Here is a 21,328-nt window from a genome sequence, read left to right on the forward strand (position 1 = left end):
AGCCTATATCCCAGGGTATATGAATACTCAGCCTGTGTCCTGTAGTGTACAATTAAGATATAAATGTTAAGACAAGTCTAGTAATGTGTCTCATCGATTGTTCCACACACACACACACACACACACACACACACACACACACACACACACACACACACACACACACACACACACACACACACACACACACAGGGGGCAGACAAATCGCTTCAGGGAGCATTGAAAATCATAATCAAACCATAGGTACTTTAACATTCATACTAACAACATTGTTCAACAAAAAGGAAATAAAACAAGCAGAATGTTTTCATTATTTGTTGAGAACTTTACATTCCGCATTTCTTACAAAAACAAAAAAAAAAAAAAACGTAACAACTATTTAACTGACAAACTGTACAAATTTTTGCAGTTTTTTTTTTTCTCCCAGCTTTTGAGGGAAGGAAGGGCAGGAAGTGACAACTGAGGACCTTAGCATTGATGAAAAAGGACTTAAAAGAAAAACAAAAAAAACAAACATGGTTGGATTGCTTTTTGCCCTGGAGTTCTATGATGTTTCCAGTGTTCCAGCAATTAATATAGTTTATAGTTCTAGTCACAAGCACAATCCTCTTCAGCACTGATGTCACTGCCATCTTTAAAAGTCCTGTTATGTTTGGTCCAATATGGACTCTTTATCGACTCCTCCCACCTCCGCTGCTACTACTTCCACTCCCCCGAGAGCCTCCTCTCCACTGACTAGAGTTTATACTGCTGTTAGATCCAGATCCTCCCCGGCCCCATTTTGCCCGAGAACCCCTTGTTGAACCCTCCTCGTGTTCTTGGGAGCTGGAACGGCTAAGTCTTTGTGACCGTGTTGGAGGTCCAGACATTTCACTGGCTGTATGGTATAAAAACAAGAGACAGGGAGAGAATAAATACCTAGACACTTTATAATTTTACCAACACCATATATTTACAGAAATAGATTGTAAATAATGAAGCTTATCAGATTTTTTTTTCTGAGTACAACGGTGTGTCACATTCATCAGCCAGAAAACCTTGCTATGTTCACCTTAGGTGAACTTTGTTGCTAGAAGTCTGACTTCCATGGCCATCAAGGGTGCATTTATAGGATGGGGTCAGACAGGAGGTACTTAGCTCAGAACTTAGGACCTTGATGATAAAGTCAAAGCGCAAACAGCTTTCTGGATAATAAACCATGTGGTACCCTATGAATTGAATTAGACTCCAAAAAATAGGGAAAGTGCACATCTAGATTCTGTGAAAAACTACACTCATCTGTCTGCAAATATTAAAAGAGAAGTTCAGGATTCCAAAAACAAAACATTCATACTCCCCTAGGTGGATGCAGCACCGATCATAACTGCATCTGTCCCCCACTGCTTATAAAACCGAGAACTGAACAATCAAGGACTGCTGATCATTCAGTTCTTGGTCTTCTGTGAGCAGACAGCCAGTTAGTGTCAGTCACCGGCTCTCTGCTCTGCCCCTCCAGTGCTCACTGGAGCGCTGGCCTGTGAAGGGGGCGGGAGCAGCTTGCTCAGTCTCCTAGCAGCGAGCTGAGAGGCTGAGAAAGCTGCTAGTCCAGGCATCTAGGTAAATCATGAAAAGAGCTTTGGCCCTACTTCTCTTTTAAAATTACTGGGCTTAAAGAATTTTACCTCCTTGCAGATTTTGATGACAGATTATGATTCTGACTGAAAATAAACAGACAATCCTTCTCTGCAGATTTAGAAATTCTTTTTCTTAGAAGTTCACAAACAACTTCTCATTCTGTAGAATTCATGTTTACCTTTCCCAGGTTCATCTCCTGAGCCTCCCATCGCATCCATATCTCTATGATCATCGGTTCCAGGCCCATCATGCCAAGGTCTTTTGCGTGGTGGTAGAGAAGCCATGTCCATGCCTTGTAAAGAGGATGAGCGTTCCCTGCTGGCTGGAGAGTGACCTTCTGGGGTTGGAATGTCCTGGTGAGGACTGCCCTGAAAGTGATCTGGACCTGATGGAGAAAACATGTACGTTCATATACAAAATAAGCTTACCTGAAGGGTAAATTGCCAAAACACAAGAAAATAATTTGTGCCTGTAACAAATGCACTGAGTATTCTACTTCAACAGTGCCTTTATCAATATACCATATTTGTTTTCAATAGGTAGCATCCATTCAGAAGGCAAAATCCTTTCTTAGGTGTTTTTTTTTTATTGGATTAAAGCTAATCTGGTCCATTCAGTAGGCAAAATAATTTCTTGGGTGTTTTTTTAATGGATTAAAGCTAATCTCAAGGCAACTATATAGAAAATTCCATTTAGTCTAGCAGTTCGATTTTATAAAGCAAGCACTGTTGAATCATTCACTCTATAGTAAAAACACATTGCTTGTGAAAATTCATGTCCACTGACACCCGCTCCTATCCAATCCGTATAATCCAGACGGATGGAAAAACCTATTTTCCATCCATCTGGAGGATCAGATGAAAACAGACAGGCGGTCTGTTATCATCTGATCTCCCATAGAGGAGGGCGGGGATCTGACAGATCTGTCTCTGCAAAGTAAGCGAAGACAGACCTGTTATCTGCCTGCTTAGCGGGGATCGGGGGATCGATCCCTGCTGAGCAAAACGTAGTCCGCTGGGCAGAAAGCCCGTATGAAGGGGGCCTTACAAGGTAAAGTGAGGATAGCTTGTTCATGACAGAAAAAAAAAAACACTCCAAGGTCTTCTAAAGATAGTGAAACAGTAAAAGTTTTACAAAGTGCAAAAGTGAATATATCGGCACAAACAATTGGCTGTATGCAATCAACTAAAGGTGCTAAAATAAGCTGCTATACCAACTGAGTTTACCACTACAAAGCAATTCAATAATCCAAAATAACGGTACAGCGCTAATAAGGTGCATTCAGTGATAATAATAAAAGAACACATATCTGAGGAAGTCAAGCGTCTGATTGACAGATGACGCAACGCGTATAGGGGGGCGGAGTCTTCACCGGCAACCTGGAAGCTTACAGCTAGTTTGCTGCTCAGTAATTGCGGTTTCGATGCCTGTACATGTGAGTTTTTTTACCATTTTCTGTCCTGAATAAAAACCCCTGTTCATACTGAGAGCATTAGATCCTGTGCCTTTTATTTTTTATGTGATATCCATGATGAGATCTGTGTCCCTATGTTTGGCTATCCGTACACACGTACCGATCATCGGCCGAACGATCGGCCGTCTTTTGTTCAGGGCTGTCGTGTCTGTTGAAAACTGCAAAAGACTGCACACGAATTTTGTCGGCCAACAACAGCCGACTGCAGAAGTGATGTCATGTGATGGTTAACTTTCCGTGTGTTTTTTCTTTTCTGAGCATGCCCAGTCTTGCAAATCTGCTGATTGTCGGCCGAATTCTGTACTGACTGGCGAACAATCGGCCGTTCTGGTGTTGGCCAACAAAAATTTTAATGTCTACACGACAGATTCTTTTCTGCCGAAAGTGCGCTGTCGGCTGTCGGAAGCATCATACTAACAAGCCTACAATCGGCGGATCGGTCGTCGGCCGAATATTTACGGCCGACAATCGGTACGTGTGTACGGGGCTTTAGGGCAGCAGTGTGTCTACTGAGAGGCTGTGAGAGAGCCTGCTAATCCCTGCTGGTGATTTGCTTATTTTGACCTTGTGGTGAAACACAGGTCAAAACTTCAGGTGAGAGGCCAATTATCTTAGGTGTTGATGGTGGAAGACACACAGATTCACTTGTAAAACACTGGCTGGATTATCGCCATCAAGCTAATTTTGCACCAATTCTAGCACAAGACCACTGGACTCTTTGGATCTATCAATTTATATATTATATGAATTTGATTTATTACAAGCACTTTATTTCTATTATTGCACCTTAATATTGTGCAGTTATTTGTACTATGGCACTTTAATACTGCACAGATTTATGTATTATAGCACCTTAACCACTTAAGCCCCGGAAGATTTTACCCCCATTCCGACCAGGGGGTATTTTGCGATTCGGCACTGCGTGACTTTAACGGACTATTGCGCGGTTGTGCGACGCTGTACCTAAACGAATTTGACGTCCTTTTTTTCTCACAAACAGAGCTTTCTTTTGGTGGTATTTGATCACCTGTGCGATTTTTTTTTTTTTTTTGACCATGCGCTATAAACAAAAAAAGCGTCAATTTTGCAAAAATAACAATATTTTTCACTTTTTTTATATGAAATCCCCCCCCCCCCCCAAAAAAAAAAATGTAAAAATCAAAATTTTTTAACATTTTCGGCCAATTTGTTTTATGCTACATATGTTTGGTTAAAAAAAAAAAAAAAAAAAAAAAAAAAAAAAAAAAAAAAAAATCGCAAAAAAACCTATTTTGATTGGTTTGAGCAAAAGTTATTGCGTTTACTAACAAAGGGAAAGATTTTTGTCTTTTTTTTTTTAACGCGTAATGGTCGGCAATCTGCAATTTTTTTTTTTTTTTCTGCGGGACTGCGACATTGGGGCGGACAGATCGGACCCTTGACTGACATTTGACACTTTTGGGGTTACCAGTGACATTACTGCAGTAATCAGTGCTATACATATGCACTGTTACTGTAAAATGACACTGGTAGTGAAGGGGTTAACCTTTTTTTGATAGGGAGGGGCTGTGTGTGTCCCTAGGGGTGTGATTCTAACTGTGATTGGCTGTGGCTTGAGGTGTAGGAACAATGATCAACGGTCCTACATGGAACCGTATGATCACTGTTCCTACACAGGGGAGAATGACAGGCGGCTTGTTTACACTAGCCGCCTGCCTTTATCCCGCTGTCACGGACGATCGTGAGTGAGCAGCGGACATCGGGCGGACACGCCGGGGGGGGTCCGTGACCGCGCGGGAGCACGCCTCCGGCGGCGCGCGCTCGCTCCCCAGAGCCTCACAGGCTAGTGACGTACCGGTACGTCACTTTGCCTGTGAGGGGCTAACCGCCGCAGTATATGTACTTGCGGCGGTCGGCAAGTGGTTAATATTGCATAGATATAGGTTCTTTTATTTTTACATATTATCACTGAATGCACCTTATTAGCGCTGTACCGTTGTTTTGGATTCGTAAAAGTTTTACCTCCATCCCGGCTTAGATCTCGAGACTGGTTAGGCCCCCGATCTGAAACAGGAAACCGATCTGGGGTGGGTAGAAGTCCTTTTCTTGCTTCTGCTAGAAAAATAAAAAATAACAAAAGATATCAACTGTATTAACAGTTCACCAACCAGATTATATCTATAGTAACAGTTAACAAAACAGCTTACATATGAGGTGGCAACTAACCTCTCTGAGAACCTCGACCACGACCTCTACCAGAATCCCGCCCTCTACCAGGTTCATCCTTTATATCATAGTTGTCATCAGGACCAAATTCATCTGAATTAAAGAATCCTTCCCTCCCTCTAGAGCCACGACCCTCATGTCTTTGAGGACCAGACCTGCGGAAACTAATTTGAACAAAACAAAATAAAACAAAATAAAAAATGTTTGAATGATTTTGGTTTGACTGGTTGAAGTTAGAATGCATTATGCATTTTAAAAAGACTAAGCACAAAATGCTGAGCCACAATCTTATTTCTACAAAAGTTTCAATGTGTCAGAAGACTTTTTTTTTTTTTTTTTTGTATGGTTCATTATTTACAGAGACACCAGAGATGATTTTCCTCTGTTCTGTACCGCTGAACAAGAGAGGTATATCTGTACTGAGACTACAGTAATGATTCCTCTGCCCTGCAGGAGAGAGGGGTAGTGGGAGTATGTCTCTACAGAGTCTCCAGTAGTTACCATATTTCTACATTAAACAGCTATTCAGCTGGCATGAAAATCGGATTGATTTTTAAATGCATAAACTATCCCCAAAAAACAAAAACGAGTGCATTTGTTTAGACTTGCTTATGGTTATATGTCAGTTGTTTTTCTGTTTTTTTTTTAATAAGCCATTATTCCAACATTTCATATTCCTGATAGGTCTGTTGTACCATATACTTTTGTTTAATAAAAAGTATCCTGTTCTCTTTGTATTGCTTACTTTGTGTGAAATTCCAAGTGATCATGCCAGGCCCCCCACTTTCCTATTTCAAACTGACCACTCTAAGCATGAGAGCACATTCATCTCATCATGGTCAGTTTTCTGACTGCGCTGGGAGATTAGGAAGCCTGTCCTCCAATGGTCAAACTTGTGCTGACCCACCCACCTGCCCAGCTATTTACTGGGAACACCAGTGTACTGCTGTTCTCCAACCCCACCGCTTTTATTATATCAAGCACAATATACAGCACTGGCACTATTAATAATTTGGCATTTATAAAGTATTTATATATATATATATATATATATATTTTTAAAGAATTAATACTTTGAGCACTGGCACTTTATTACAAAATATCACCTTATATATTGAATTGTGATTATTTTATTGTGATTAATTTATTGTACCTCATCAAAAAAAATAAGTTTTATGGTTTTCATCACATACCCTTTATTTTATCAGTGCCCTACATTTATTATATTTATTTTAATTGTGCATACTTTTAAAATCTTGAGGCAGCAGATAAAAATATCTTCCAGAACTCCACCTCATTTATAACTGAGCGCCTTCACCCATCTTTTATTATGTATGTATATATACATCCACATATATACACACATACACAAACTGAACAAAATTATAGGCTCGACACTTTTGTTTTTGCCCCCATTTCTCATTAGCTAAACTCAAAGATTTAAGACTTTTTCTATGTACACAAAAAATGGATTTTTGTAAAATCTTACCGTAAAATCCTTTTCTCTTAAGCTCATTGACAGACGCAGTCCTCTTGATTAATATCAAATTGGGTTATACTGCCCTCTACAGGAGTAGGACACTAGGCAGAAGAAAACGTTCTGGCCACACCTTAGGGGCAGTCCCAGAGGGTATATCCTCTCTCCCTCTGCTACAGGATGTCAGTTATGTCACAAAGCAGTGTCAGAGAATTTAACCCAACTCAATAGTAGAGGGGCGGGTACTGCGTCTGTCAATGAGCTTAAGAGAAAAGGATTTTACGGGAAGATTTTACAAAAATCCATTTTTCTCTGTCGCTCATTGACAGACGCAGTCCTCTTGATTAATATCAAATTGGGACGTCCCAAAGCAGTGCCACAAATAAGGGGTGGGATAACAGAAATCAAAATCCAATCTAGAAGGCCCAACCGGTGCCAACTAGAAGTTTTAAAGGCTCATCAGACAAAAGGATGAGACTCAACTGAAAACCCAACAGAAAAAAACCCTCGAGGTAGACCAACGGTCTCCTCAAATTGCGGCCTGCAAAACCTTGCGGCCAAAAGAGGCATCCAACGATGCCATCACATCAACTTTATAAAATTTTGTAAAGGTATGAACCGACGACCAGGTAGCCGCCTTGCAAACCTGGACCATTGACGCCTGATGGCGGAAGGCCCAGGAAGCACTAAGCGCCCGAGTGGAGTGCGCCTTAACAGGGAACGGAGGATTCCGACCCTTAATAGAATAAGCCTGTACCACTGTCTGTCTGATCCATCTGGAGATAGTCGCGGCAGATGCAGGCAACCCCTTTTTAGGGCCATCCGTGATCACAAAAAGTGAAGAATCCGTTTTACGAAAAGAGTCCGTAGTTTTCAAGTATACCCTGATTGCCCGAACCACATCCAAGGAATGTAACGCACACTCCCGAGGATGACTGGGCTTAGGACACAAGGAAGGTAGCACAATATCTTCATTCAGATGAAATTCTGAAACCACCTTAGGAAGGAAGGATGGATTTGGACGAAGAACCACCTTATCCCTATGAACCACCAGATATGGGGAACGACAGGATAATGCGGCCAGTTCTGACACCCTGCGTGCAGAAGTAATGGCCACCAAGAAGGCCACCTTCTGGGATAATGTAAGCAAGGGAATCTCCCTAATATTTTCAAAGGGAGGTTTCTGAAGAACCGACAACTCCAAATTAAGATCCCAGGGCGGTAAGGGCGCGCGCACTGGCGGAGCCAGGTGCCGCACCCCCTGGATGAAATTCCGCACCAAGGAATGGGTAGCCAAAGGTTTCTGAAAGAAAATTGCTAACGCTGAAACCTGACCCTTGACCGTACTCAAGGCCAGCTTCTGCTCAACCCCCTGTTGCAGAAAAGCCAAGATTCGGGTCACCGAATAGGCACGTGGAGGAAATCCAAAGGATTCACACCACGCAATATAAGACCTCCATGTGTGATGATAGACTTTCCTGGAAGTCGCTTTCCTTGCTTTAATTAAAGTAGGAATAACTGAAGTTGACAATCCCTTGTCCTTCAGCACCAGAGTCTCAATAGCCAGGCCGTTAAAGCCAGCGATTGTAAAGCAGGATGGAAGATCGGTCCCTGAGACCGCAGATCCCCCCTGAGAGGAAGTCTCCAAGGAGCGTCCGTGACCAGTCTGATCAAGTTGGCGTACCCGGGTCGACGAGGCCAGTCCGGAGCTACCAGGATAACTGGAATTCCCTCCACCTCTATCCTGCGAAGAAGTTTCGGCAGCAACTTGAGAGGAGGGAAGACACACAGTAGCTGATACTGTCCCCACGGGGCGACCAGCGCGTCTGCTGCGTCCGCTCGAGGATCTCGGGAGCGGGCTACAAACCTCCGTACCTTCCTGTTGAGCCGAGCTGCCAACAGATCCACCTCTGGGTGCTCCAATGAAGGCACAGCTGGTGAAATACCTCTGGATGAAGAGGCCATACCCCTTGATCCAGAATCTGACGACTGAGATAATCTGCCTGCCAATTTTCCACCCCCGGAGTGAATACCGCGGAGAGAGCCGGAACAAACCGTTCCGTCCAACGAAGGATGCTGGCCACTTCGATGGCCGCCAGGACACTCTAGGTGCCCCCTTGGTGATTGACCTAAGCCAAGGCCGTGGCATTGTCCGACTGGATCCGAACCGGGCTGCCCTGGAGCTGCTCGGTCCAGTAAATCAGACAAAGTCTGATCGCTCTCAGTTCCAATACATTTATCGGTAACCTGGATTCTATCGGAAGAAATGACTTCCCCTGGCTGAGCATCGGAAACCGAAGCCACCAGACCAGATACTCCCTGGTCCGCTCGCTCAACCGGATCCGATTGTCCAGAGAATCGGGATTCCGATTCCATTTGAAAAGAATCTCCTTTTGGAGAATTCGGGCATGAGACTGGGCATACGGTACTGCCTCTAAGAAGGCCACCATCAGTCCCAGGATCCTCATGCAAGTCCGAAGGGAAGACCAGTTGACGGACAATAACATCCGAATTGTTCACTGAATCTTCCGGCTCCTGGTGGGAACTAGGAATGATCTTTGGGAAAAGTGAAGAAAACGTTCTGCTCAAGGAACGTGAACTACCGCTCCCTGTTGCATCAAGTCCATTACTGCCCCCCGCAAAGCTTTTAATCGATCCGGGGATAGTCGAATGTTGGAAGGGAAGAATCGCACCGGTAGAAGTGATCGAAACTCGATCTTGTATCCCGACCGTATGACCTCGCGAACCCCTTTGTCCGGGATTCTGGAAAGCCATGGATCCGGAAACCGGTGAAGACGCCCCACCCCCCACCCCAGATATGGGTGGGGGCGCACCTTCAGGCTGTATTGGTCTTATCTTCAGGTTTGGCTGAGCCGGACCTTTGTTTACCCGACCAGCGCCCTTTGAAACCCCCTGTAGGGGCTTTGGAGGGCTTTGCCTTATAGCCCGCCCCAGCGGAACGAACAAACTTTTTATGAGCGGAAAAGGAAGGTCCTCGCCTGTTACAAGGTCCTTTACCCTTAGCAGTCTGTGGCAAAAAAGTGCTCTTGCCCCCAGTGAGATCCTTTATAATCTCATCCAAGGTGGCCCCAAACAGGCGATCCCCTTGAAAAGGGAGATTAGCCAAAGTCTTTTTGGAACCCTGATCCGCCGACCAGCACTTTAACCACAACACGCGTCTGAGGACCACTGCTGAAACCGATGCACGCCCTAGCAAGGGAGTGTCGTCCAGGGCGGCGTCACAGATGAACTGTAGCCCTTGTATAATCTGCTCCAGCAAATCTGATACTGCTGGGGGGATACTTCTCCCCTTTATGTCACAGCGTAACAATTTGGTCCATTATGTCAATGTTTGTGAAACTAAACCAATGGCCACCACTGGCCTAAATGTTGACCCTATCAGGGAAAAAAATGGAGCGGGATTCCGCTTCCACTTTTCGATCCACCGGATCCCTAAAGGACGGAGCGTCCTCCAACGGGATAACAGTGGCTTTATTTAGTCTGGAAATCGGTGGGTCCACCACTGGTGGTACCGTCCATTTTTTAAGGAGGGATTCCTCAAAATTTCGGACGAACCCATTCTTCTTTAATTAGATTACCAAAACATTTGGGCAAGGGAAAAACCTTCGCCATTTTGGTAGGCTTGCTGGTCCCAAAGGGAATTTCAGTGCCAGCTACCTCTGCCGGTGTAACCTCAAGACTTAAGGTTTCCCGGACAGACATGACTAGTGCGTCCACCAACGCTTCTTCTTGTGCTATGGCGGAGGCGGAAACGTCCTCCTCACTGTCTGAGGAGATCGTACCCGAGACAGCAGCCCCAGAAGAGGGACCTGCAGCTGCAGTGACAAGCTCAGAATCCGTATCTGAAGTGTCAGATGAAATAGGGGTAGGCGGGGGTCGCTTCCTTGACCCCCGTCCCTGACAGGCCACCTCCACCCGGGATACCAAAGACTCCAAAACTGCTGATAATGCATCAATCACAAGTGGGGCACTGGAGGGTCCTGCGGCCACCTCGAGGGGATCAGGTGGGGATACATGTGTGGCAGGGTCCATGATTAATCAAAGACGCAAACAAAAAATAATTACAAAGAAAAACGTTTTTTTTTTTTTTTTGTAATCCCCCAGCGCAACAGCACCCCTCAGTGTTACCTGCTTTGGACCCCACAGAGAGAGAGAGAGACCCCAAGGGCTCACCACCTGATGCACAAAGGCTTCTATCAACCTGCTCTCAGCGCTGTCTCTTACAGACAGGAAGTCTTTTGGATCGTTTTCCCGGGTAAAGGAGGCGGCTCCGCCCCTCTACACGCCTTCCGGCGCCTCCCATGCTACTCCTCGAGGTAGCTGGTCATCTCCAAAATGGCTGCCCCCATGCCGGAGACACGAGGCTACGCCAAGATGGCGGCCCCGCGCGACCTGCGGGAAGATGGCGGCGGCCCCTGTGGAAAGATGGCGGCGGCCCCTGTGGAAAGATGGCGGCGGCCCCTGTGGAAAGATGGCGGCGGCCCCTGTGGAAAGATGGCGGCGGCCCCTGTGGAATGCAAGCATCGGCCTGTGCGGCCTGTGGGAGGTGTGCGGCCTGCGGGAGGATGGCGGCCTGCGGGAGGATGGCGGCCTGCGGGCGGCGGTAGTCCAGGCATTGCCACCTTATATCTAAGGTAGGATCATATCACCCTTTTACATGGCCATCCTAACAGTAATGCCAGCCACTGACTTCAGTCATGGTCCCTTTACAGTGCCCACTCATACAGTGACTACCGATAGTCAGCTCCCAAACCAAGCCTCCTGGTTCTTATTCACCAAATCACCCTCAAGAGGGGGATCTGTGACACCTGTTATAGGATAGAGGGGGGACCCAGGATCATGAGGGTCCGATCATCCCAGGGAGGGGCCCGCGTCCCCCACAAACCCGTCAGGGGAAAAGGGGGAACATTTTACTCACCATACCGGAACCAGGCGGGCGCCACTCCTGACAGAACCCCTCTCCACCGAGGTGGGGGGGCTGTCGACCAATACGGACGCCGCGACTCAGTTTCCAACTGGTCGTCGGCGTCCCGGCGAGACGTTTAACTCGCAGGGTCAGTCCCCGTCCAGTGGGACTATGTCGCGGCCGACCCAGCGCGGAGCTAGGGCCTGCACGCGCTCGTAGGCTGACTGGGGTGACCACTGGATCTCAACATCCAGCCCGTCGCCCAGCTCCAGCATCATTGCTTGAAGATCTCACAGGAACAACTGGAGAAAAAAAGCTGCCTAAAAAAAATTTCTCTAAAAAAATCTTGCCAGGACCAAAGATCCCAGCAAGGAACTTAGGTCCTTACTCCTGACTAGACAGAAAAAAACTGGCATCCTGTAGCAGAGGGAGAGAGGATATACCCTCTGGGACTGCCACTAAGGTGTGGCCAGAACGTTTTCTTCTGCCTAGTGTCCTACTCCTGTAGAGGGCAGTATAACCCAATTTGATATTAATCAAGAGGACTGAGTCTGTCAATGAGCGACAGAGAAAGGCCTATTTATCTCAAATATTGATGAAAAGGTAGGGTGATGGCGCTGCCTAATAATATAGGTGTAAAAAGGTGTTGGTGGGTGCCAATACAAAAAACTGGAGGTGCAGTGTGGTAATATAGAAAGGTGACAGCACTATTGAATATTTGATGTATAGATGTCGGTAGACATTTGTAGCGATGAGTGCATATAGGTGTAAATAAAGGAAATAGTAAATGGTGATGAGAAAGATCTGAATGATATCTAGATCAAAAGGAATATATGCAAAAAAAGTGTATCAAATATTAATCGAAACACAAGCTAAATACAATCTTAATCATGCAATATAAACTTGTTGATAAATTAAAGTGCTCTGTGCGTTGCAAAATACCCCGTTAATACCGCTCACTGTGGTATGGAGGTAAGTGAAGAATAAGTAGAACCAAATATATAGCAACCAACAGCAACAAAAAGTCCAATATAGGTGCTTAATGTCTATGTAACAAGTGTGGTGACCAAATAAAATAGACAAAGTTCAGATGTAGATAGCAGGTACCAATATTCTTATGGTGAGCTATAAGGAGTGACCCCGTGGTGGGCGGTGAGGTGCTGGGTGATCCCTCTGATAAAAAGCTCACTCACCAGAAATACCCACCCCACACAGGGGTATAGAGCGGGTATATAAGTGTGTCCTACGGCCGGAGAGATCCTAATATCCTTGCCAACTCCTGGATGGGGGCGTCCTGGAGGTTATCTGGAGGGTCCTAAATGGATGGTTCCCCAGGGAGAGTAATCGGGATCTAGTGGGCTCCTGTCTGTAGGTAGTGGGCGTCCAAAAGTATTCTCGGGGTGTCACTCGCAGTGGTGTACTGCTTACTTGGGAGAAATGTGCTGCAGAAAACACTGCTTAAAAGCTCACCATAAGAATATTGGTACCCGCTATCTACATCTGAACTTTGTCTATTTTATTTGGTCACCACACTTGTTACATAGACATTAAGCACCTATATTGGACTTTTTGTTGCTGTTGGTTGCTATATATTTGGTTCCACTTATTCTTCACTTACCTCCATACCACAGTGTGCGGTATTAACGGGGTATTTTGCAACGCACAGAGCAGTTTAATTTATCAACAAGTTTATATTGTATAATTAAGATTGTATTTAGCTTATGTTTTGATTAATATTTGATACACTTTTTTTGCATATATTCCTTTTGATCTAGATATCATTCAGATCTTTCTCATCACCATTTACTATTTCCTTTATTTACACCTATATGCACTCATCACTTCAAATGTCTACCGACATCTATACATCAAATATTCAATAGTGCTGTCACCTTTCTTTATTACCACACTGCACCTCCAGTTTTTTGTATTAGCACCCACCAACACCTTTTTACACCTATATTATTAGGCAGCGCCATCACCCTACCTTTTCATCACTATACACATATAGTATTCGGACTATAATTTAGGGAGGCTGCAGCCTATATTTTACCAACACTTTAAATTATTATACACACTTTTATACTTTTTATATTTTTACACACATCCTCCTTTCTATCCAAATAGAACACAAGCGTGGAGTTTTATACCTTTTATCTCAAATATTGTTCACAAATCTGTTAGTGAGCACTTCTCCTCCTTTGCCGATATAATCCATCCACCTCACAGGTGTGGCATATCAAGATGCTGATTAGACAGCATGAATATTGCACAGGTGTGCCTTAGGTTAGCCACAATAAAAGGGCACTCTAAAATGTAAAGTTTTACTGTATTGGGGGGGTTCAAGGGTCAGTACCATTTGCCTCACGCAGTGCAACACATCTCCTTCACATAGAGTTGATCAGGTTGTTGATTGTGGCCTGTGGAATGTTGGTCCACTCCTCTTCAATGGCTGTGCAAAGGGACTGGATATTGGCAGGACATGGAACAAGCTGTCGTATATGCAGCTCCAGAGCATCCCAAACATGCTCAATGAGTGACATACAAACAAAACGTTGGTGCAAAGTCCCTATCGCCTGCGCTCTGAGTGGTGTGATCCTCTATCCACCTCAGCCACAATCACGCAGCTGTTGAGAACTATCGACTCGGCAACACTGGATAGCTTCGGCCTTGCAGCCCCTTACAAGACCAGGGTAGTCCTAGACCACTAAAAATGACAAAAACAAACAAAAGGGTGCACCGGCCTAGTGCATTATCCTCCAAAAAGGTTTATTCAAATAAAAGGTATAAAAATACTCAAACGAGTTTTTGATAAAAGCATATCAAATTAGGTACGTTGTCATCCACATCGAGAGCTAAGGGTGTACCATCCCCTAAAGCTGAAAAGGCTTACGTGTTTCAAGGCTTAGCCTCTTCCTCAGAGCCTCCAGGAAGCTCGAAACGCGCAAGTCTTTTCAGCTTCACGGGATGGTATACCCTTAGATCTCGATGTGGATGACAACGTACCTAATTTGAAATGCTTTTATCAAGAACTCATTTGTGAGTATTTTTATATCTTTTATTTGAATAAACCTTTTTAGAGGATAATGCACTAGGCCGATGCGCCCTTGTGTGTGTTTTGTCATTTTCAGTGAGTGACAAGTCCGGAGAGTATCCTGGCCATGCAAGAACTGGGATGTTTTCAGCTTCCAGGAATTGCGTACAGATCCTTGCAACATGAGGCTGTGCATTATCATGCTTCAACATAAGGTGATGGTCATGGATGAATGGCACAACAATGGGCCTCAGGATTCTGTCACGGTATCTCTGTGCATTCAAAATGTCATCAATAAAATGCACCTGTGTTCGTTGTCCATAACATACGCCTGCCCATACCATAACCCCACCGCCACCATGGGCCACTCGATCCACAACATAGACATCCGCAAAATGCTCACCCACACAACACCATACATGCTGTCTGCCATCTGCCCTGTACAGTGAAAACCGGGATTCATCCATGAAGAGAACACCTCTCCAAAGCGCCAGACGCCATTGAATGTGAGCATTTGCCCACTCAAGTCGGTTACGGCGACGAACTGCAGTCAGGTCGAGACCCCTATTGAGGACGGCGAGCATGCAGATGAGCATCCCTGAGATGGTTTCTGACAAGTTTGTGCAGAAATTCTTTGGTTATGCAAACTGATTGTTGCAGCAGCTGTCCAGGTGGCTAGTCTCAGACGATCTTGGAGGTGAAGATGCTGGATGTGGAAGTCCTGGGCTGGTGTGGTTACACGTGGTCTGCGGTTGTGAGGCTAGTTGGATGTACTGCCAAATTCTCTGAAACGCCTTTGGAGACGGCTTATGGTAAAGAAATTATCATTCAATTCACGGGCAACAGCTCTGGTGGACATTCCTGCAGTCAGCATGCCAATTGCACACTCCCTCAAAACTTGCGACATCTGTGGTATTGTGCTGTGTGATAAAACTGCACATTTTAGAGTGGCCTTTTATTGCGTCCAGCCTAAGGCACACCTGTGCAATAATCATGCTGTCTAATCAGCATCTTGATATGCCACACCTGTGAGGTGGATGGATTATCTCGGCAAAAGAGAAGTTCTCACTTAGGCCCCTTTCACACAGGCGGACCGTTCAGATCCGCCTGTCCGTTTTTTTGGCGGATCTGAACGGTCCACCCATGCATCCCTATGGGACTACGGATGTCAGCAGAGACATGTCCGCTGACATCCGATCCGTCAAATCTGGACAGATGTAAACCCTATTTTCCATCCGTCCAGCGGATCGGATGGGACCGGATGAGAACGGACCGCCTGTCCGTTCCCATCCGATTTCCCCCGTAGAGATGCATGGGGAACTGAAAGCTGTGTCTCCGCACACAGCGCGGAGACACAGCTGTCACCCTCCTGCTCAGCGGGGGATCGGCGGATTGATCCCCCGCTGAGAAAAACGGACTCTGTCCGACGGACAAAGTGTGTGAAAGGGGCCTAAGGCCCCTTTCACACATACGGTCTGTTCAGTTCATCAGTTCAGTCACGTCAAAATGTATCAGTTTTTCATCTGTTTTTCATCAGTTGTCATCCGTTTTTCGTCAGTTGTTATCTGTTTTTCATCCATTTTTCATTCGTTTTTCATCCGTTGTCATCCGTTTTTCGTCCGATCCACTTTTTTGATGGATGAAAAAATAGGGCATTCAACCATTCAAAAAAATGGACACTGACGGAAGCGGATGAAAACGGATGTTAACTGATGATCATCCGTTGTCATCCGTTTTTACATAGAGATACATTGATGTCCGTTTTTCATCCGTCAACGGATGGATGAAAAACGGACAGCATGTCTCATCTTTGAGTTCAGCTCATGAAAAATGGGGGCAAAAACAAAAGTGTTGCGTTTACAATTTTGTTCAGTGTGTATATATTACACATACAAATACATATATGCACACACACACACCATTTGCCTTTTTCTTTTCTACTTTAAACTGAATAAGTTTTTTTACAAAGTAAGGGTTCACATACACTAAGCTAGTATTCAGCCTAAAAGATGGGAGGTGCCTTCTAAGATTGTTTTAACTTCAGTCATTTCAGTGTTATACTATGTCTGCTATTGTCATGCACGTATAATCCCTGCAGCCAGAATCCAGCTGTTATTTCTGCAGTTGAGGTTAGGAAATGAATGCAGACACTGGATTGGAAAAAAAAAAAAAAGACTCCCTCCACTACTATTTTTATAAGTCTACCTATTTACAAACATGGCTTTTTTAACTCTATGGTTAAAAGACATATTATATAATGGGGATTGTTGCCCTCTGCAAGCTATGTTTGCTAAGCTGGAGGGGAAATCATCCTTTTTGATCCATCCCTTTAAAAGCAAATTTTACACATGAAAATTCTCATTTTAATCTTTCCACTATTCTAGGTCACCTTTCATCTCTTTGTCCACGAAACCTCATATCCTCTTCTCTGGGATATTGGTCATCAGAGTGCCTCCGCCCTTCCCATCGGGTTGAATCTCTTTCTCGATCAGGGTAATCTCTGTGATTGGGGGGATATTGTGGGCTAGAACCTCCTCGCCTCCATTTGTCATCCGGCACTGCAGGACCCCCACCACGTGGTCCAAATCGCTCATCGGCGTAGTACTCATCAGATTGCTCGTGTACCTCAGGGGCTGCACCTCGTCTGTCAGGAGGGGCTCTACTGTCTCTGGAGTCCATCCACTCTTGGCTACCTCGGAAAGGACTTGGTTCACGTCGTCGTTCAGGCTGGTGGTTTGTAGGGCCACGCACATCACCTAAAATAAAAATGGGGGTTTTTATTTGGCTCTGTACTGTAGCCTTAGTGTTAATTTTCAAATATCCTCCGCCAACAATAATGTTAGATGAAAAAAGTGAGGGAATAAGATATTGCCCCAACAATACCACAGCATTAAAAAAGTACTATAAAAAGAGTCCTACCTTTATTAGAACTTGGTCCTTGTCCATGTGGAGGTGCACGACCCTGTGGTCCTAGACCAGGCAACAGAGGAGGTGGAGCCTGGCCTTTGCCACCCTATGAAACAAATGGAATATCAAGATAAGTTTCTACTAGGCTTTGCACTTCATTTTAAAGGTATGGTTGTGTGTGTAAATGACACATTCAGTCATTTGAGATATAGTATATTAAAACTATTTGGGTTCATTCACACAAATCTGGACCCTATGCTGCTAATGCCTCGTACACACGTTCAGATAATCGTACAAATAAAATCGCTTCAGACTTGATCGCACGATAATCTGATCGTTAGTACACAGCTTTCGACAGCCGATCACGACGTACAATAGCCTAGCGAATAACAATCGTTTAATCAGTACAGTATGCGTCCGCTAAAAATCGATAGACAAAGACCACGCATGATCAGAGACACGAAAATAACCCGGAAAAAGCCTGGCTGCCATTGTTTTTGTTTTGCACTATTCGATACATAGCTACGCAACCAGGAAGCTTTTCCAGAATTGTAGGACAAAAATTATACGGTTAGTACGCATTGTTGAATTCGATAATAGTATCATGCAACAAAATGCGAACGATAAGTCGTACGATTATCTGAACGTGTGTACGAGGCATAAGAATCAGCGGTTCTCTGTGGCAGGTATGCACAGGTGTTTCTCGATCAGCTGCAGCCTGTGTAAATCAATGACAAGAGGACTGCAGCTGTGTAAGTGCAGATGCTAGCTGAAGCCTAATAGAAGTTGGTGATGCAGCAGGACAATGACTAAGCATAGAAGTAAACCCCCACAGACTAGTTTAGGAGTGGCCTAGCACAGCCCAGTACATAACTCTATAGAGATGCTGTGGAATGACCTCAATAGAGCCGTTCACACCAGAAATCCTACAAACATGTCTGAGCTGAAGCAATTTTGTAAAGAGTAATGGTCTTACAGTCCTCCTGAACATTGTGCAGGTCTAATTAAGAGCTACTTAAAGCACTTGCTTGAAGTCATTGCTGCCAAAAGAAGTTCAACCAGCTAGCAACTTTTGAAGGTTTACTTATTTTTTCCCCTAGCACTGTGAATGTTTATTGGGTGTGTTCAATAGAGCCACAAGAAATTAGAATGGCCAAAAACAGACCAAAAACAGAAGATAGCAGAAGATAACTAGGCAACTAGCATTATCAAAAGAGGTCGGTAATGGAAGAACTCTTGTTTCTCTCATTGCAGGGTTATTTTACAACTCTCGCTTCTTTAGTAATACACTGAATAAGGGCTGGTTCACACTAGTGCAATGGCAATTTGCACCGCATTTCTGTGTAGATCACATGCGATGTCTGTGCGTTGCCAATTCAGCCATACAAACTATGTCTGTGCGTTGCCAATTCAGCCATACAAACTATATAGCTGAATTTGCATTGCATTCAAACCAAACTTGTGTAGGACCCTTTTTTTGTCCGCACCAGAATCAGATCGCAAGGCTGTTCACACCCATGCGATCCGATTCTGCAAATCGCAATGCGTTTTGCAAACTGATTGTGGGTTGTCGTTAACTTAACCACTTGCCGACCGCCCACAGTATATTTACTGCGGCAGTCAGCCCCACACAGGCAAAGCGACGTAGGACTAGGACTCTAGGGGACCACCCCCGCTCGCTCCTGCACATCCCCGCGCGTGTGACCGGCGGACCAGATGTCCGCCGGCCACTCGCGATCTCCCGGTGGAGAGGGAGAAAGGCATCTCCCGGTGGAGATGGAGAAAGGCAGGCGGCTGATGTAAACAAAGCCGCCTGTCATTATCCCCTGTGTAAGAACAGAGATCATACGGTCCTGCTATGTAGGATCGTATGTCTCTGTTGTTACACCACTAGCCACACCCCTTGACAGTTAGAAGCACGCCCCTAGGGACACACTTACCCCTGCATCACCAATAAAGTTAACTCCTTCCCTGCCAGTGTCATTTTTACAGTAACAGTGCATATGTATAGCACTGATTACTGTAGTAATGTCACTGGTACCCCCAAAAGTGTCAAATGTCAGTCAAGGGTCCGATCTGTCCGAAAAAAAAAAAAACAACAAAAATTACAAAAATCTTTCCCTTGGTTAGTAAACGCAATAAATTTTGCGCAAACAAATCAAAATACGCTTATTGCGATTTTTTTTTTTACCAAACATATGTAGCAGAAAACAAATTGGCCTAAAATGTTAAATTTTGATTTTTACATTTTTTTTGGGGAATTTCATATAAAAAAGTAAAAAAAAAGTTATTTTTGCAAAATTTACACTCTTTTTTTGTTTATAGCACAAAAAGTAAAAATCGCACAGGTGATCAAATACCACCAAAAGAAAGCTCTGTTTGTGGGAAAAAAGGGATGTCAAATTCGTTTAGGTACAGGAAACCACGACCGCGCAATTGTCCGTTAAAGTCACGCAGTGCCGAATCGCAAAATAGGGCCTGGTCAGGAAGGAGGTAAAATCTTCCGGGGCTTAAGTGGTTAACATACACTTCACAATAAGTTTGCATGAACAGGTTGCGATTTTGATGCGGTGCAAATTTGCAGAGAATTCGCACTGCATCTAGTGTGAATCGAGCATAAAGTAGGCTATACTTTCTAATAATGAAAATGTATACTGCCCCAATGAACTTTTATTTTTAATTGGCTACATTCCAAACACATCAAAACAAAAAGATGTGCAAAGTCTTAGCCCCCATTCACATAGGGGCGACGCTACTTCGCACCGCAACCTCCGAGGTCGCGGTGCGAGCAGCGCGCTGCGACCTCGAAACGGCCGCCACGGACTTCATAGCATTGAAGTCTATGGCGGTCGCCCCAAAGAAGCTCCGGACCCTTTTTCTAAGTCGGAGCGACTTGTGTCGCTCCTATTAGAATGGGTCCGCAGCTTCCCTATGGGAGACGACCTACGGCGACCTGTGAGGTCGCCTTAGTGTGAACGGGGGCTTATAGTTTGTTTTCTTTATAAATTAGCCACTTCTAAAGCAGAAAGTTCTATCCTCTGCCAGCATACTGCAGAGAAAGTCCCTTGCTCTCTGCCATAATCTCTTTGCAGACGTAAGACACTTTGGTCTCATGTACACTGGATGTTATCAAAATGTCAGTAGAAAGCTGTAGCTGTAGAAGGCGGTTTTCAGCTTTTTTGCAGTAGCGTTTCTTTAGCAGTTTTCAGCTGTAGCATTTTTTAGCTTTTTTTTTTTTTTTTTTTTTTTTTTAGCAAAACTACACTCCCGCAGAATAGCCGCGTTTTTTTTTAGCTTTTATCAGAGTTAGAGCGTTTATAGCTGAAAAACGCCTCCTAAAACCCACTAGTTCTGGAGGATTTTTTCACAGCCAGAAAACGCCCTACCAAAAACTGCTGATAACAGCCTGTGTGAAAAAAAGAGAAAAGCACACCAACCCATTTAAAAAAATTAGAGGGGCAGGTACTGCGTCCGTCAATGAACCTAAGAGAAAAGGATTTTACGGTAAGTCAAAAATCCAGTTTTCTCCATCGTTCATTGAAGGACGCAGTCCTCTGATGAATATCAGTAGGGACGTCCCAAAGCAGTACCAAAATGAGGGGTGGGAACAGCAAAAGAAAAAACAGTCCCCAGGGCCAACATGGCCAACCAGGCAACACAGGACTCATCAGAACAACCAGATGAGGTCCA

The 21,328-nt window shown here is 44.6% G+C and overlaps 1 protein-coding gene across 1 annotated transcript in view; it reads right to left on the reverse strand.

Annotated features, from left to right (window-relative positions):
• Positions 1-528: 528 nt before the first annotated feature.
• WDR33 (WD repeat domain 33) overlaps positions 529-21,328 on the reverse strand; it is a 257,209-nt gene continuing 236,409 nt past the window's right edge. The window contains exons 17-22 of the mRNA XM_082249874.1: positions 17,651-17,744; positions 17,121-17,487; positions 5,294-5,457; positions 5,090-5,182; positions 1,793-1,999; positions 529-877 (exon numbers count right to left, since the gene is read on the reverse strand). Of these exons, the coding sequence (XP_082106000.1) occupies positions 672-877; positions 1,793-1,999; positions 5,090-5,182; positions 5,294-5,457; positions 17,121-17,487; positions 17,651-17,744 (1,131 nt within the window). The 3' untranslated portion in view covers positions 529-671. The remainder of the gene's footprint in view (positions 878-1,792; positions 2,000-5,089; positions 5,183-5,293; positions 5,458-17,120; positions 17,488-17,650; positions 17,745-21,328) is intronic.

This window comes from Pelophylax lessonae (genome assembly GCF_965119305.1).
Source record: "Pelophylax lessonae genome assembly, chromosome: 3".
NCBI lineage: Eukaryota > Metazoa > Chordata > Amphibia > Anura > Ranidae > Pelophylax > Pelophylax lessonae.